Consider the following 17,904-nt stretch of genomic DNA (forward strand, 5'->3'; position numbering starts at 1 on the left):
TTAGTTTAAATTTCCATACAGAAAGTTCACTAAAAATGCAGAGTAACAGAAGTTGTTGAATAAATACCATTTGCATACTTACGATTAATTTTATAGAAAAAAACCTAGTCTCTCTGCTGTCTGTTTTGGAATTGACAGATACTTTTGGGTTGGGAGAAAAAAAAATCAAAAAGTATCCCCGATTTTCTCCGAGCCATAACAAGGATGCCTAGTTTCTTCATTGTTTTCAATTGACGATATTAACGATAGAATTTTTTTTTTTTTTTGCAATTTATATTTTTTTAGTTTTTATTGCATTTTTCTGTGAATATCATATCAATTATATATCAAAAATGTATTTTCGCATACAATCAGTTATTTTTGGATTCAAATTTATTCGAATTTCATCTTCATCTTCATTACTCGTCAAAAACAGCCATCCCACCACAAAAGATCTCAGTTTTACTGTCTTCATGGGACATAACCCACCTTTTAAAATGTACCATTTCTTTAGGTTGTTGAATTTTTCAGCTACAAGCAGCCATTAACATCTTATGAATGAAATCAAGAAATCTCCCGTCGGTTTGATCTTGTGGAAACTTCCGGATAACGGAGTGCTGAAACAAAAAAATTTTGTTCTTCATGTTTAAAATCTGAGGACTTAAAAATCTGTTTCATATCCAAAGCGAAATGTGTTAAGAGTTGCACAAATAAATCGGGTATCAAATATATTTTTTAAGGGAGCCGTAATACACCACTTCGCGCAAAATATATCAATTTAGAACTATCAAATATTTAAGCGTATCACCTTTAGCTTGTCTAGATACGATGAATCTGCGGACCAGATTTCAGTAAATTTAACAACGTCTGATGCGTTGCGATAGAAGTTGACCAATGAAACCTAAAATAATACATACGACCTTTACCCTTCTGTATATATTCCGTCGCTCTTCTTACAAGTAACGTGAACTCTCAACAAAAAATGCATACCATTTCATTGATAAGATCTTGCGTTAGCACCTGATCTTGATGCGTGGTAAACCGAACGGATAACGGTAACCCGATTTGGTTCGGACTCGATTCGGATGGCTCGCGTACCCAAAATGCATTGAATTGCGATTCCTTTTTGTAGGAGTCATAAGGTGCTAAAAATTCAAAATGGGGTAGCCAAATTTATCACATACAATTACAAAATAAGTTATGTAAGTGAAGAGCAGCGCAGGGGCGACAGAATAAAATGAACGACCTCAGGTTAAACCACTTTATGAGTGCCAATTTTACAACAACTTTTTTTAAGATAAACAATTTTATTCGTAAGGTGTTGACAGATCAAGTTATAACATCTGACAGAATTGTATTCCAATTTATAAAACCTCTTAATCACCGATATTTTTTGTTTTTTCTATTATTTCATGACCTCTGGGACCCCTGGAAATGTTATAATTAACGAGTGGCTTTAAAAGGTCATGAACAGGGAGGTTACATTGCCCTCTATGGGTAAATAAATTCTAATTGTTAAAAGTTTGACCGTGGCCAATGAACAAAGAATTTATAACTTACTTACATACAATTAAGCCAACGCAAGGTTCGTAGTGTCCATCCTTTAAGGCCTTTTGATATCCTAGTTGACTCTTAATATCATTCAAACTGGGATCGGGTTGACAAAAAGAATGGTTGTGATACCAACCCAGCAGTACGTAACCTTTTGATTCCATGTCCTCGTAAATCTAAACAGACGAATGAGTTTTGACACAACATGAAAAACGTATTAAAATCAGAGAATTATGTTACAAGCTCTGAACATTCTGAATTTTCTAATTCATTTTACTAGAACACCAGTCGAAGAAAGTGTACGTACACCGAAAAAAAGCGAAAATAGCTACTGTAACTAACTTGTTTTGAAAATTAATAATAGTGCCTATACACGTAAATTCCTATCTGATCTTAACAATATAAACAGGTTTCTCTGCAAAAAAAGATTTAAAGGGCTTTTATGTAAAAGAATGGTGAAGTCTTTATTTCAACGTCTTTCCAAATGATCAATTGATCCAAATTATTTTTTTCAACAGCAATCATTAAAAATGTCTATTTTCATAGAACTTTTCACTAAATTTGAAATTTTCTTTCTCTAAAACAAAAAACATTTCAAAAACTGTAGTTGTACCCACCTCATTTTCAACTTGTTCTATATCTTTTTCTTTGAACGAATCATCATAGCGACATGGGTAAGCTTTCGTCACTCGCAGATCTGTTATAAGAAGCCAGAAAAAATGGAAAATTAATGTAGCAAAATGTAAGTAATTATTAGTATTCATTGACACATCTAAACGGATATTTTTTTCAGGTCAGGCAAAATAACAGTCATTCTGTATAAAACCTCTATAAAGCAGAAGCAAGTCGCACATTGTGTGAAGCAGTGAACTTTATTTGTGGAAACTTTTGCAAATTTAAGCTAAATTCCTTCCTCCAGAGAAATTTTCAATCGCAAAATATTTGACGCTTCTCCAACTCGCCAAGAATCAGTAAAATCTTCTCTCATACTCGGAAATTATTACTTCGGAAAACTAAATTGTTTGCGTACGAGTAAACCAAAAATTTTATTTACCCCAGAAACAAAATTTCACGTTATATTCTACAAGGTTTTTCCTACGAAATAATGAATTTCGCTCTTATAACAGTCACCTGGCAATACTTTAATTTAAAGCTAACTATACATACGCTGTCTACTGGCATCCCATTTACCAGCAAGATAGCCGGATACTTCTACTGTTGTCAAATGGCAATGAAAGTCCTACATACAAAAAGAAGGAACAGATTAACAAACAAATAACAAATCATATCATAAAGAAACATACATAGGTTCCAAATCGTCAATAGTACGGATTGGGTACTAATCAGACGTGGAGCAGAAGGAAATAAGAAAATAGTGAAACATTCGAGAACATTAGAACAAAACTATACAAAAAAAAATTGTAAAATGAAAAAGAAAATGGTTTCCAGTATGACGTCATATAAAACCCTATGAAAATGCTCCGCGAACCAATCAAATCATTTTAATTTCATCTTTACGAAGGTTCATAATTGATAACTGAGTTTTACACAATAAAATTCCATGAATTTTACAAAAAGAAACTAAATTCTCTCACTTCCCCATGACTTTTCCAGGTTTTCCAGATTGCTGGCCATCTTGCATTTGGGTTGCTTAGATTTTTAAATTGTGTATAATAGTGGATTAATAAACATTAGCCTTCTAGACTTAGAAAAAAAAACTACACACACAAAATTTTAAGTGAACTTACGATAAGTAAAAGAGCGCTGGTTGAAATAGCGATGGAGAAGGGTTGTATCTTTCCAGTAGATTGAAACTGTGCACACTCCACCAGTGTCGTTGGGTCGCTTAAAAATCATTTAATGTTAAAAACTGTACCGGTTTAACAAGTTTAGTAAATTTCCGGTTAATAGTGACAACTACCTGTCTGGTTGAATCATCGAATGTTTGACGGATATCCTTGTTCGATTAACTCTTTTTCTTGGAACTGAAGAAAAAAAGGTTTAAAAATCAAAACAACGCTTTTGCCCTCTGTTTTATCTGCGTCCTCAACGTATCATTTCGAGAAATCGGTTCAGCGATTCTGTATAACAAATTTTTTGATAGCCTTCAAACATTAAAAGGAGACATGCGTTTCTTTTTGTGTTTGTTTTTTTAACCAAGTGACTGTCAAGACGAATTTTTTGAAAGCTATCAACAGCTATCCTATTTTCTAGTTATATTCGACAAAGAGAGGGGAGAAAAGGAACTGGAGGCAAACTTTTTATATAGTAAAGAACTTGTTTCAAGTTTAAATTTTTAAGGTGCTAAGTGCAGCCGAAAAATGCTTAAAAAATAGGTTCTATAAAAAATTGTGTAAGGTTTAACATGTGGAAAAAAGAAATTAAAATCAATTAAAAAATACTTTCCCCTATAACATTATTAAAATATCCTATTTCACTTTATTGTCGTATTCTAGTGAATTAATTATGTAATTATGTTTTAACCCACTCTTCTACCTTTTTGTTGTGATGTGTGATATACAGTACTGGATTCATAACCACCAGGACTTGATGGTTTTCTACAACGCAGAAAAGAATGAAATTTAACCACAATTAATACAGCAGTGTGTATTTCAACTCATAACACGGGTTTCCCCCAAAAGATAGTAAACTTACTGAGAATTGGCTTGCACAGACATTTTCGTGTCTGTATTTAGCGTAGCACTTCTTTCAGCCATTCTCGAGAAAGTACTAACTGGTTTTCCAGTTTGTACTGCTTTTAATGCTTCACTAAAGGTTAGATAATTTTGAGTTGGAGGAACATAGCCAGATGGTAGTTCACGATCTTGTGAAGGACTTTTTACTAGAGGGCTTTTAAGACGACCCTTTGCTGGACTTCTGGTTGGTTTGGAACTTTTGATATCAATTTTCATTGGAGAAGTATACTCCTTTGAGAAATAAAAAACAACTCAGAACAATCATTTAGGAACTATCGACTTTTTTCATCTTCTGAATGGCATTTAAAAAAGCATATTAAATTTGTTGACGAACGGGCACATTAAACCAAATCCTAAAACCCTTTTTTTATAGTGCACAGCAAATTAATTTATGTAATGGCATCCTTCAAACATACCTCGATTTTTCTCATTACTTAATCAGTCAACAACGTTCATTTACAACAAATTGAAAACAATTGCTATATGTGGCCAATACAAATCATAAATAACCTTTGCTTTCACATTAAAAACATTTCTCTTACCAAAGCATTGACAAGAATGTATGAAGAATGTAAAGATTTTGTTTTAAAGTTACATAGCAAAATGGCATACCACAGTATCCTTTTCTGAAGACGCTGCAACAGCTTGTGCTATCTTCTGTTTTCTAAACCATGTTGATTTGAATTCGTCAAGCTTCCTGCCTTTGTATTTCACCTAAAGGATATGTAGTTAAAGTAAAGGATAGTTTAAAAAAAAACTTCTCCTAAAATTAGCTAAATAAAACTTTTCTTTGCACAACGCCTAGTGCTTCTTCTATCTTTTATCTCAAAAAAGGAAATAGTAAGTGGAAGACCGTAATCATGATATCTATTTGAAGAAATATTTTCTAACAAGTTCATTTTGAAAATTTTCTACGTTGTCCCAGAAAATCTGACCTAATATTTTGTCTAATTTTAAATTGAGATATAAATAAAAATATTTGAATTCAATTGCAAAAATGCAGCACAGAGGTTACAAAATGCTGTTTCTTAGCAAAACTGCATGTTTTAATAAAACAAATTCACTTTCCCAGATAAACAGTTTAGCTAAGCAACCTTTGCACATATTTTTAAAGCTAGCAGCATATGTTAATTCAAGTTATTTCCAATAGTTATTTTGCTGCTGATTTGTTGCACTAACAACACAAAGGCTATTCAATCAGTTGTTCTATGAACAGTGAAGATAAGTTTTTGGGGGTTGGGCATTTCTTCTTCTTCTTCTTCTTCTTTCTCGGCTTAACGTCCGTTTTCCATGCTAGCATGGGTTGGACGGGGTATATTAATGACCCTCTTCCAATCTGATCTAGACTGTGTTAGATCTAAACTCAACTTCCTCTGTATCAAGTCTGTCCTTATAACCTCCTGCCAAATCTTTCTCGGTCTGCCTCTGGGCTTTGCCCCAGGAACTATCAAGTCTCTACACTTACTTACCCAATTATCCTCCTCCATTCTTTCCAAGTGCCCCAGCCAATTCAATCTTCTTATCTGGATAACATCTTTAATTCTACGGAGACTTAGCCTGCTTCTTAGCTCATCTGAACTCTTGTCTCTCAGACTGGAGTTACACATCCACCTAACCATTCTCATATCATTCCTATCTAAACGGTCAAGATCTTCCTGCTTCACTGCTCATGTCTCACTACCGTACAACATAACACTTCTTACACAGGCCTCATACAACCTACCTTTTACCTCAATTGACAAGACTCTGCTAGTCAACAAAGGAAGTAACTCTCTGAACCTTTTCCAAGCAGAACCTATCCTGCAAGTAACACTTCTTCCAACACCCCCTTCACTGCCCAACATGTCACCTAAGTAACAGAAGTTCTCAACTATCTCTAACGAGCCACTGTTGTACATCATTAAAGCTGGAAATACTTCATTCTCTATAATCTCACCTTTGCAACGCTTGCATACAAACTGAATCTCAGCTCTTAACCTTCCACTAATACTACTGCACTTCTTATGTACCCAATGCTTGGAAGTCTGACAAAAAATTGAGTTACTACCAACCCCTTTCCTGCAAACTCCACAAGGCCACTTTCCAACTACAAGGTCACACTTGGCCGCAATGCTACTAATTATGACTTTAGACTTTGCTGTGTTTACCTTTAGCCCTTTCTCTTCTAGTCCTTTCTTCCACTTCTCAAACTTTTCAACTAATTTTTCCATCGACTCTGCTATGAGAACCAAATCATCTGCATACAATAACTCCCATGGACAACCTGTTCTGAACTCCATCGACAGCGCTTCTAAGACTAGAACAAACAACAAAGGACTAAGTACAGAACCCTGATGTACACCAACATTTACACTAAATTCATCACTAAGTGAATCGTTAATCCTGACACGACTTCTAGCATTGCTGTAAATAGACTGTACCATGGTAACTAGCCACTCATCCACACCTAATTTTCTCATACCCCACCAAATAACTTTACGTGGCACTCTATCAAAAGCTTTCTCTAAATCTACAAAGGCAAAATAGAGATCCTTTCTCTTTCTTAAATACTTTTCCTGAAGCTGTTTGAGTAAAAATATTGAATCTGTAGTGCCACGCCCTGGAACAAAACCAAATTGCATCCTATCTATATCAACCCTTTCTCTAAGTAACTTATCAATCACTCTTTCTATAACTTTCATTACTTGATCAACCAACTTCAAACCTCTATAGTTACCCCTTTCTAATGAATCACCCTTTCCCTTGAAACAATTCAATATTACACTCGACTGCCACTCACTCGGAATAGCACCATCCTTCATAATCTGGTTAGGAAGACTTGTAATAAGCTCAACTCCGATATATCCAGATGCTTTTACCATCTCTGCAACAATACCTGATACTCCTGCAGCCTTGCCAATCTTCAATTTCCTAATAGCCTCTACTACCCATTCTGTCTTGATCTGCATAGCTGGCCCTTCTACAACATCATCATCAGACAAATTATCCTCATCCCAATCAAACTTAGTGTTAAGCAACCTCTGATAATGATTCTTCCAAGCTACCCTTTTCTCCTCCTCTGTGCTAGCCAAAACACCTTCATCATTACGTATACACTTCTTACCTACAACATCTTGGTAAGTCTTCTTCATTTGCTTTGCTATCTTGAATACCTCATTGCGCTGGTCTTCCCTTCTTAACACATCTGCAAATCTGTTCCTCTCTGCTTCTGATTTTGCCTTATACACTGCTGTACGAGCACGACGCTTAGCTTCTAAGTAAATATTTTTACTACCACCTGACTTCCACTCTTTCCAAAGTTTCCTCTTTTCTTTACACACTGGTCAACCTCATTATTCCACCACCAGGTCTGTCTATGTCTAGCTGGTCCTTTTGTCCACCCACAGGTATCATCAGAAGCTTCTAGAAGACAATTCTTCAAAGTAGTCCAAGTACTTTCAACATTGTCACTATCACATTGACCATTGTGGGCTAACTGCTGAACTTTTGCACTAAATTGTCTTGCTACAATCTCTTCCTTCAGCTTCCAGACTTTACGATGGGGCCTGTACTTTCCCTTGGCTTCTTTAACACTCCTCAAGATAATATCACAAACCAGCAACCTATGCTGGGAAACACACTCTTCCCCCGATATAACTTTCACGTCCTTCACCACTTTCTTGTCTGACTTTCTAACCAGGAAGTAATCTATCTGTGTCTAAAAACCACCTGACTCATATGTTATCAGCCTACTCTGTCTCTTACTGAATGATGTGTTGCAAACCACCATGTCCGTTGCCATTCCAAACTCAAGCAATCTCTCCCCTTCCTTATTTCTGCTCCCGAATCCATAGCCTCCATGCACACCTCTATAACCTTCAGATGACTTCCCAACATGATCATTAAAGTCGCTGCTCACCATGACAAGTTCAGTGTCTCCAAACTTTGATGTGACTGCTATTAACTCATCATAAAACTTATCTTTATCTTCCTCACTGAGTCCACACTGTGGAGCATAAACTGACAGAAAAGTGACAATTCTATTGCCTATCAAAAACTTTATCACTATAATACAACTATTCACACGCATAACAACTATTACTTTTTCTACCCACTTCTCTGCAACGAATATGCCAACTCCTCCATATCCATCACTATTGCCAATCCAAAAAAGCTTATACCTTGCCCTCCTACGGTCCACAAATCTCACAGAAGCTCCTCTCCACCTGACTTCCTGAACACAACACATATCAACAGATCTACGTTATAACATTTCAACTACTTCACCTGCTCTACCTCTCAGAGTACCAACATTTACACTAGCCATCCTCAACCTAGTGTTATCTACCTTGTGATGTGATAGCTGGGTAACGGTCTGACGATGCTCACACCTGACATCTGTCTTACAGTGCACGACACCTTCACTCCTTAGAGTTCCAGCCCCGTTTACGCAGTTTGTCTGATAAACTACTCTTACGGCCATTAATAAAGAGTTTTGGCATTGTTTTACAGCTGGATGCCCTTCCTAGCGCCAACCGTTCACAGACCAGACTGGGTGTTTTTTTAAAGTGACACCATCACTATGTGGCATTTCATGGGACTTCCACAATCGTCCCTTTAAACTAAGGTATGGTGGAGGTAACTAAGGTATGACGTTCAACTCCTCTCTTGTCTCTTAAAGGACCCTTCACCATTTGTTAAAATAAAAAAAATTATAAAAATATATAGGGTTTGCACACAGCATCTTTTCTAAGTGATTGATTAAGACAGAAATATTCTAACATCAAAAAACCTAAACACACGCACACAAAGCCTAAACTTAGCCATACTGTTTATTTTTCTAATTCTGCAAGCTCTTGTGCTTTCTTAGTGCTGGCCTCTTACTAAAAAACACAACACAAAAACTTACAGATGCCCAACCACACCCAGATTTTTTGTCAGGGTTTACTTGCTTCTTACAATACATAGCCCAGGCTGAAGGTGAACTGAAGTTTTGATTGGCATTGTGACATTTGATTGTTCCATCGGTGTTGAGATCTCCAACAAATTTTCTACCCTAAAAAGTAAAAGAAGTTTTTATAATGGAGTAAAAAAATTCTTATTGAACTTCCTTGAAAAATTAAATCATTTTTTGAATTTACACTACAAAACCAATATAACAAATTGCAGTTGAAGACTACACTTGTTTCTCACCTGTAGTACAACTGTGCAATGTTAATTTGAATGTACTAAAGTTTATTATAAATTTAGCATGCATATTTAGCTATATTTATGGTTTTGTTGTGAATTAAGTAAAAATTCTATTTTTAGAAGAAAACATGACCAAAACAGTGACTGGTTCAAACTTTAATACTGGAGTTTCAAAGAAAAAGTGTTCATTCGCATAGAAATTTTTTATTCTGCAGTTTTTAATGTTCAACTTGCAAACTTGAATTCCAGTGCCTAAATTTTTTCACATTTTTTGCTGATGTGATATGTTATATGCCCTGTTTGACTAGTTCACACATTAGCATCTGAGTCAGCAATTGCTGTGTGCCAACGTGAATTAGAAAGGCTTGTTTCAAACAGCTGACTTTGAACTTGTTCTTTAATAAAATATATTTATTCAGATTTGAAGATAAAGATATTTCAGATTTAAAAAGTTACAAGGTATACCCATAGCAACATGTTTTATAAAGGATATTTGACAAAAACTAATTTGAAATTCTGCATCTAAAATGAATGAAATAAAATACTCACGAGGTAATTTATAGTCAGACATTTTTCGCCAGGATCTAAGATTTGTTCATCAATGAGCATTTGTGTTGTTACACCACGTCCAGTGAGAAGAGAGCTTCGTCCTGGTTGCTTCTTTTTAACAGAAATTGGCTTGGTTTCTTTTTCTTCTTTTACTTTTGGAGGTGAAATCTTTTTTTGACCTGATATTTCATAAAGCAATAAATAATAAGTAAAGCTTATCTGAAAGTTTAATGACCAGGGTATTTAAATGTCAATATATATTTGCCCAAACCTTAATCTCCAATATTCCACAGAATAATACACACTTTGAAAACTCAAAATTAAAAAGAAATAAAAGAAATATAAAACCAATCCCAAGTTCTAAATTCCTTTGTGGTATTTAAATCTCCTTAATAAAAGTAGTCACATAAAAAAATAATTCCCACGTGTTGTAGACTAAGGTGTTTTAACATAAAATTTACAAAATGGTACAAAATATAAAAGTATTCAGATTTATTTTCTGGTTCACTACAAATCTAGACTAATAATAACTTTCTGATATTACAATCAAGTAAAAATCAAGTAAAAATAATTTGCGCTTTTAGACATATTGTGATCGAGTGATAAGTTTTCAACACAATGTTAGTTTTCTAATGTTAAAATTGAATTAGGAATTTCCATTGTTACAAAAGTGCTTTTCCATTGGAAAATTTTTTGTACATATAAAATACCTGTTGGAAATTTCACTGGTGGTGATTTCTTGTTTTGGACTTTACTTTTATTGCTACCCTTGTTTGAAACAGCTGTTTTTTTAGTATCTTCTTCATCTTCTTGGTCTTCACTTTCCTCATCTTCTTCAGTTTCAGTCTCTGAAGATGATTCACTATATATTGCCTTTTCCATTTATATTTTGTATGCAAACTAAACACATTAAATCACGGATATTTAATGTCAACTAACACACATTGTGCATGTAACACTCACGTTTGCTTAAGGGTAACAAAAATTTTGTTAAGGGCACTTTTTATCATTACACTTATACATTTGAGAAAGTTGGCATGTGGTAATCTAATTCAGGGTAACATAAAACTAGAGTTTAAGGTATGGGCAAATTAAAACAATATATGTTAAACATCAAGGAAAAGCTTTTTGTTGTTAAATTATCCTCTCTGCTATGATTAAAAACATATCTTGCTTCATATATACACAGTTTGAAAGTAATTAGTAATTATAAAAATTAAATGCAAATATACATTAAAGCTTACCTCCCACTTTAAAAAAAAGGTCATCTTATCCTTTTAATACTATATGTCAAGAATTAGTAATTTAACATTCCTTAAGTGAAATTTAAAACATTAAAGCAAATTGATATAAATCCGCATTTTCCTCTATGTAAAACATGCTTTCCCGTCAAAAGCTGCCATTTTGTGTTTTTTTGAATAAAACCTACTTAGACGTCATCTTCTACGACATCGTCTTATATAAAGATAAAAAACTTTTTACTACATGTTTTGATCAATACAAATAAAAGGAAAAAAAGAGTTAGCTGGGTGAAGGGTCTCCTTAAGAGACAAGAGAGGAGTTGAACGTCCTCCACCATACCTTAGTTTAAAGGGGCGATTGTGGAAGTCCCATGAAATGCCACATAGTGATGGTGTCACTTTAAAAAACACCCAGTCCGGTCTGTAAACGGTTGGCGCTAGGAAGGGCATCCAGCTGTAAAACAATGCCAAAACTCTTTATTAATGGCCGTAAGAATAGTTAATCAGACAAACTGTGTAAACGGGGCTGGAACTCTAAGGAGTGAAGGTGTCACGCACGGTAGGACAGATGTCAGATGTGAGCATCGTCAGACCGTTACCCAGCTATCACATCACAAGGTAGATAACACTAGGTTGAGGATGGCTAGTGTAAATGTTGGTACTCTGAGAGATAGAGCAGGTGAAGTAGTTGAAATGTTAGAACGTAGATCTGTTGATATGTGTTGTGTTCAGGAAGTTAGGTGGAGAGGAGCTTCAGTGAGATTTGTGGAAGGTAGGAGGGCAAGGTATAAGCTTTTTTGGATTGGTAATAGTGATGGATATGGAGGAGTTGGCATATTCGTTGCAGAGAAGTGGGTAGAAAAAGTAATAGATGTTATGCGTGTTAATAGTCGTATTATAGTGATAAAGTTTTTGATAGGTAATAGGATTGTCACTTTTCTGTCAGTTTATGCTCCACAGTGTGGACTCAGTGAGGAAGATAAGGATAACTTTTATGATGAGTTAATAGCAGTCACATCAAAGTTTGGAGACACTGAACTTGTCATGGTGGGCGGCGACTTTAATGGTCATGTTGGGAAGTCATCTGAAGGTTATAGAGGTGTGCATGGAGGCTATGGTTTTTGGAGCAGAAATAAGGAAGGGGAGAGATTGCTTGAGTTTGGAATGGCAACAGACATGGTGGTTTGCAACACATCATTCAGTAAGAGACAGAGTAGGCTGATAACATATGAGTCAGGTGGTTGTAAGACACAGATAGATTACTTTTTGGTTAGAAAGTCAGACAAGAAAGTGGTGAAGGACGTGAAAGTTATATCGGGGGAAGAGTGTGTTTCCCAGCATAGGTTGCTGGTTTGTGATATTATCTTGAAGAGTGTCAGAGAAGCCAAGGGAAAGTACAGGCCCCGTCGAAAAGTCTGGAAGCTGAAGGAAGAGATTGTAGCAAGACAATTTATTGCAAAAGTTTAGCAGTTAGCCTACAATAGTCAATGTGACAGTGACAATGTTGAAAGTACTTGGACTACTTTGAAGAATTGTCTTCTAGAAGCTTCTGATGATACCTGTGGGTGGACGAAAGGGCCAGCTAGACATAGACAGACCTGGTGGTGGAATAATGAGGTTGAACAGTGTATAAAGGAAAAGAGGAAACATTGGAAAGAGTGGAAGTCAGGTGGTAGTAAAAATATTTACTTAGAAGCTAAGCGTCGGGCTCGTACAGCAGTGTATAAGGCAAAATCAGAAGCAGAGAGAAACAGATTTGCAGATGTGTTAAGAAGGGAAGACCAGCGCAATGAGGTATTCAAGATAGCAAAGCAAATGAAGAAGACTAATCAAGATATTGTAGGTGAGAAGTGTGTACGTAATGATGAAGGTGTTTTGGCTAGCACAGAGGAGGAGAAAAGGGTAGCTTGGAAGAATCATTATCAGAGGTTGCTTAACACTGAGTTTGATTGGGACGAGGATAATTTGTCTGATGATGATGTCGTAGAAGGGCCAGCCATGCAGATCAAGACAGAATGGGTAGTGGAGGCTATTAGGAAAATGCAGATTGGCAAGGCTGCAGGAGTATCAGGTATTGTTGCAGAGATGGTAAAAGCATCTGGATATATTGGAGTTGAGCTTATTACAAGTCTTGCTAACCAGATTATAAAGGATGGTGCTATTCCGAGTGAGTGGCAGTCGAGTGTAATAGTGAATTGTTTCAAGGGCAAGGGTGATGCATTAGAAAGGGGTAACTATAGAGGTTTGAAGTTGGTTGATCAAGTAATGAAAGTTATTGAAAGAGTGATTGATAAGTTACTTAGAGAAAGAATTGATATAGATAAGATGCAATTTGGTTTTGTTCCAGGGCGTGGCACTACAGATGCAATATTTTTACTCAGACAGCTTCAGGAAAAGTATTTAGGAAAGAGAAAGAATCTCTATTTTGCCTTTGTAGATTTAGAGAAAGCTTTTGATAGAGTGCCACGTAAAGTTATTTGGTGGGCTATGAGAAAATTAGGTGTGGATGAGTGGCTAGTTACGATGGTTCAGTCTATGTACAGCAATGCTAGAAGTCGTGTCAGGATTAACGGTTCACTTAGTGATGAATTTAGTGTAAATGTTGGTGTACATCAGGGTTCTGTACTTAGTCCTTTGTTGTTTATTCTAGTCTTAGAAGCGCTGTCAATGGAGTTCAGAACAGGTTGCCCATGGGAGTTATTGTATGCAGATAATTTGGTTCTCATAGCAGAGTCGATGGAAGAATTAGTTGAATAGTTTGAGAAGTGGACGAAAGGACTAGAAGAGAAAGGGCTGAAGGTAAATACAGCAAAGTCTAAAGTCATGATAAGTAATTGCAGCCAAGTGTGACCTTGTAGTTGGAAAGTGGCCTTGTGGAGTTTGCAAGTAAGTAAGTAAACATTTATTTACCTAAGAAATGACAATTCACATTACTAAAAGAATAAATTAGCAATTAGGAAGGAGACTTTCCCGATAGCCAAGGCTAAACAAAGGAGAAAGCCACCAAGAAAAATGTGAAATATTTTCATATGTCAGTAAATACTGTAAGTTTACAAAGATTAAAATGAAAAAGCATTATTAATTATAATTAGTATAAATGAAAATTCAGTACCATATAGGCAAATAGAAAAAAATAATGAGACAAAATAATGAAGAGGAAAGCTAGTTGATGTATTGACTCATGTAGAAACTTGTAGCTAGGGATTTGATTGTGCTTAATTTACAGTTTGTGAGGTTAGTATCAGGATAATTTCTTTGCAGATTGTTCCACTGTAATGTGGAGATTCTAGAGAATGAAAAAGATCCAAACGTCGATGTGTTAACTGTTGGTTCAATAAGCAAACCAATTGTGTTACATCTAGTTTCATGAGAGTGTGAGATTCGATCAAATTTGAGTGAGGTAAGTGTGTCAGATGGGAGGTTAGAGTTTAGGAATTTGTGGATAAATTGAATGTTAAGGACTTTAACTAGGTCGAAGAATTTAAGAATTCCAAGTTCTGCAAATAGAGGTAAGGATGGGGACCTTGGTTCACTGAAGGTGATCAGCCTAAGGGCAGCCTTTTGGAGGGTAAGTATTCTGTGGGCTACTGTGGTGTCTCGAGTGCCCCATACTTGGCAAGCATAGCTTAAGTGAGAACTAAAGATAGCATGGTAAATGTTTAGCAGGGATTTTAGGGGAACATAGTGACGAATTTTAGATAACATCCCATTGGCTCTTTGAAGTTTAGTAGCCACAGATGAGACATGATACTTCCAGGAAAGATGTTCATCAACATGAACACCCAGGTATTTCACACTTTTGCTAGGATAAATGCGCTTACCGCATAGAATCAAAAAAGGTAAAAATTCAAGCCTACGAGATTGGGATCTAAATACAAGAAACTCTGTTTTGCTGGAGTTCAGTGATATTTTGTTGGCATTAAGCCAACACACAAGGCGTTTAAGATCAGCATTCATCCCTCTACAAAGGGATTCTAGTGATTTTGAGAATTTCAGCAGATGAGTTTCGTCAGCAAAATGATAGGTCTCTGACGATTTGATAGGAAAGGGGTTGGTAGTAACTCAATTTTTTGTCAGACTTGCAAGCATTGGGTACATAAGAAGTGCAGTAGTATTAGTGGAAGGTTAAGAGCTGGCATACAGTTTGTATGCAAGCGTTGCAAAGGTGAGATTAGGTGAGATTTTCTCTGCGTGCTATTTCTAACTTGCATTACTGTCTGCTCAAACCTCTGGGCGTTTGCATAAATTTTAACCAGCACCCTTCCAATATTGATAAAACAGATAGATAGATGTGCATATTTTACATGGCTAACCTAACAAATATCGAGGGATATACCCTGCCTATTAATTCCAGGAAGGGCCATGGCTTAGATGGAGAGTCCTAAAGTATTTATTGCTCATTTTGAGCTACGTAGACCTAATTAATGCCAGCGCTCTACTAGACAACTCCCGGCAACATCCAAAAGCCCACTCAGTGTGCAACTCCCCAATTTTCCTCACATGACTTGGGTTAACCCGGGCTATGGTAACATTCACCCACTCATGTTGACTCACCGTCAAGAGGAATCTAACCCTGGTCTCTCGCACAGAGCATGAGAGAGCTATAACCACTAATCTATGGTGTGCCATATATTGTTTTCGTAATGGGTCTCTTTTTCTGGCTAGGACACATGCAAAGAGTAGTAAATAGAAGTGTCAAAACATAGAAGAGAAGTGTTTAAATACAGATGAAAACTGTTTGAATTATAAAAGGGTAGTGCTTTTTATATGGGATGAAAAGGTATAAGAGAGAGCGTGTGTAGTAGGGGACATCATCCTACGTTTCTAATTGGGCTGGAGCAGCTTTGCAAGGGCTAAGCTTTTAACAAGCTGGTTACAAAAGTCAAAAAGAGGAAGGCAAATTAAAATCCTAGGGAAATTTCGAGGAGGATGTTAAATGAATTATAGCAAACGAAAAGGGGGAAAGATTGTACCACAGCTTCAGTACCATATTTAATTAGCCTGTTAAACAATATATATTTATGCTGCACAAGGCTAGTTGCGCCGTCATACCTCGCCCCCCGTGCTTTCTTTCTTTTTTCTGTGATGCGCTTATAGCGCAACCTACTTTAAGACATGTTATATGAAGATACACGATGACTTGAGGCGAGGTTGCTAACTATATTAAAAATTGATATCCAGCGCTGATGTACTAGAAATAAAATCTCTCTTACATGAAGTAATACAGTCCCAAATTACAACCACGTCCCTAGGATTATAGTTGTGGGCTCTTTATATTTGGACGCCCTTTTACATTTTAACGTTCTTGTTCCAGGGCTAAATATAAAAGGCCTATCAAGTCCTCGGGACAAGGTTCCCAAATCAGATTGCCTGAGTAAAAGCATTTGAAGCTAGAAAATATTTTTCAGTTTCTGTACACTTTTTTTCTGGTGGATCATTTAGAGAGAAGGAAAGAGGCTGTCACGAGCCAGGATGTAGGAGAAATATTTCGTTGCAATACAACTCGTTAAGCTTCGTTCCCAACTTAGTGCCATAAGCCAAAGAGTGAAGTAGTAATTATAATGTACAAAGTCTGGCTGGTACGTCAACTTTAATAAATCAAAAATAATTTGGTTAGTGCTAGAAGAATTTAGTACAACATTTTCAGTGTAAAAATATGTAACTTTTTGAGAAGTACGAAGATCTGTTTGCTATCAAAGTCGATTGTGTCGTAAGTAAAAGCAAACACTGCAATATACCAAGTTTTAAACCATGCAACAAACGGAAAAAAGATTTTCATCGGGAGGCATTTCCCGTGTTGAAAGAGCATCAAAGATAAATATATTAAAATTAGATTTCCAGAGAAAACTGTGCTTTTTTGTAACTAAGGTTGTGATCTTCATTTAATGACTTTAAAGCTAACTTTAGGTTACGGTGCTCAGCCGTCCTCGTCTCCAGGTTTGTTGTCAGATGTCATTGACTGCAAACAGGCAAGAACCCCTTGGAGACGGAGTTAAAGCACAACTACAGCCCGCGATAATTCTCTTACTCTGAGTAAAAATCATCCATTCATATTTCCATAGTCTCTTACATTACCCAGCGGAGATTGCACCAGCGATCAACTTTATACTAACCTTGTTCCAAAGGCTTTTCTACGTCTATGATATGATGATAGCTGATTGCAATAGGTTATACTTTCACAGTTCCCAGTCAGGATTTGCAAAATCCTTTGGGCTTATCAGCTAGGCTTGTTTGTTTTATAAATATAAACAGGTAACGGTGAATGATATTGAAATAGTGGAGTTTTAGTAGTTACGGCCACATTTCATTAAAATTTAATAAGAAAAAGCATTTTTTAACATCTTTCAATAGGACAGACATATCGCCTTTATATGCAATATTTTTTTCGTGACATTTGTCCAGCTGGTATTATTCAATGAAAGCATCAAATATTCCCTCTTTCACTAGATTCGATACTTTTTTGTACTTCTTTTTTTTTATTCAAACCTTTACCTAAAACTCTCTTATCGTTGCAGTGCTTAGTGGTAACGTTTTGAAGAAGTTTTTGCGCACAAAAAAAATCTCTGGTCCGAGTGTAAGTGTACGGCTAAAAATTCTCTTCTTTTTTATCTCACAATACTTTCCTGTATTTAGTTCTATTTTGCGTTTATTTTTGACTCAGCTTAGTATAGGCAAGTTTATAAATATTATGACATCATCCTTTACAACATTTTAAATTA

At 36.0% G+C, this 17,904-nt stretch overlaps 2 protein-coding genes across 2 annotated transcripts; both read right to left on the bottom strand.

The window, feature by feature from the left end:
* Positions 1 to 266: 266 nt before the first annotated feature.
* Positions 267 to 10,843, bottom strand: LOC130640784 (MPN domain-containing protein-like). The gene is made up of 14 exons (XM_057447333.1): positions 10,655 to 10,843; positions 9,945 to 10,123; positions 9,115 to 9,261; positions 4,839 to 4,940; positions 4,186 to 4,457; positions 4,027 to 4,088; positions 3,452 to 3,515; positions 3,279 to 3,375; positions 2,698 to 2,770; positions 2,148 to 2,227; positions 1,544 to 1,706; positions 970 to 1,124; positions 788 to 880; positions 267 to 596 (listed from the first exon to the last, which is right to left on the bottom strand). The coding sequence occupies exons 1-14, from the start codon at positions 10,824 to 10,826 to the stop codon at positions 507 to 509; spliced, it is 1,749 nt and encodes a 582-aa protein (XP_057303316.1). The 5' UTR covers positions 10,827 to 10,843; the 3' UTR covers positions 267 to 506.
* LOC130640787 (craniofacial development protein 2-like) lies at positions 7,535 to 11,884 on the bottom strand. Its single transcript, XM_057447337.1, has 2 exons — positions 11,569 to 11,884; positions 7,535 to 8,553 (listed from the first exon to the last, which is right to left on the bottom strand). The coding sequence occupies exon 2, from the start codon at positions 8,452 to 8,454 to the stop codon at positions 7,924 to 7,926; it is 531 nt and encodes a 176-aa protein (XP_057303320.1). The 5' UTR covers positions 8,455 to 8,553; positions 11,569 to 11,884; the 3' UTR covers positions 7,535 to 7,923.
* Positions 11,885 to 17,904: the final 6,020 nt, after the last annotated feature.

This window comes from Hydractinia symbiolongicarpus, chromosome 4, assembly GCF_029227915.1.
Source record: "Hydractinia symbiolongicarpus strain clone_291-10 chromosome 4, HSymV2.1, whole genome shotgun sequence".
Taxonomy (NCBI): Eukaryota; Metazoa; Cnidaria; class Hydrozoa; order Anthoathecata; family Hydractiniidae; genus Hydractinia; species Hydractinia symbiolongicarpus.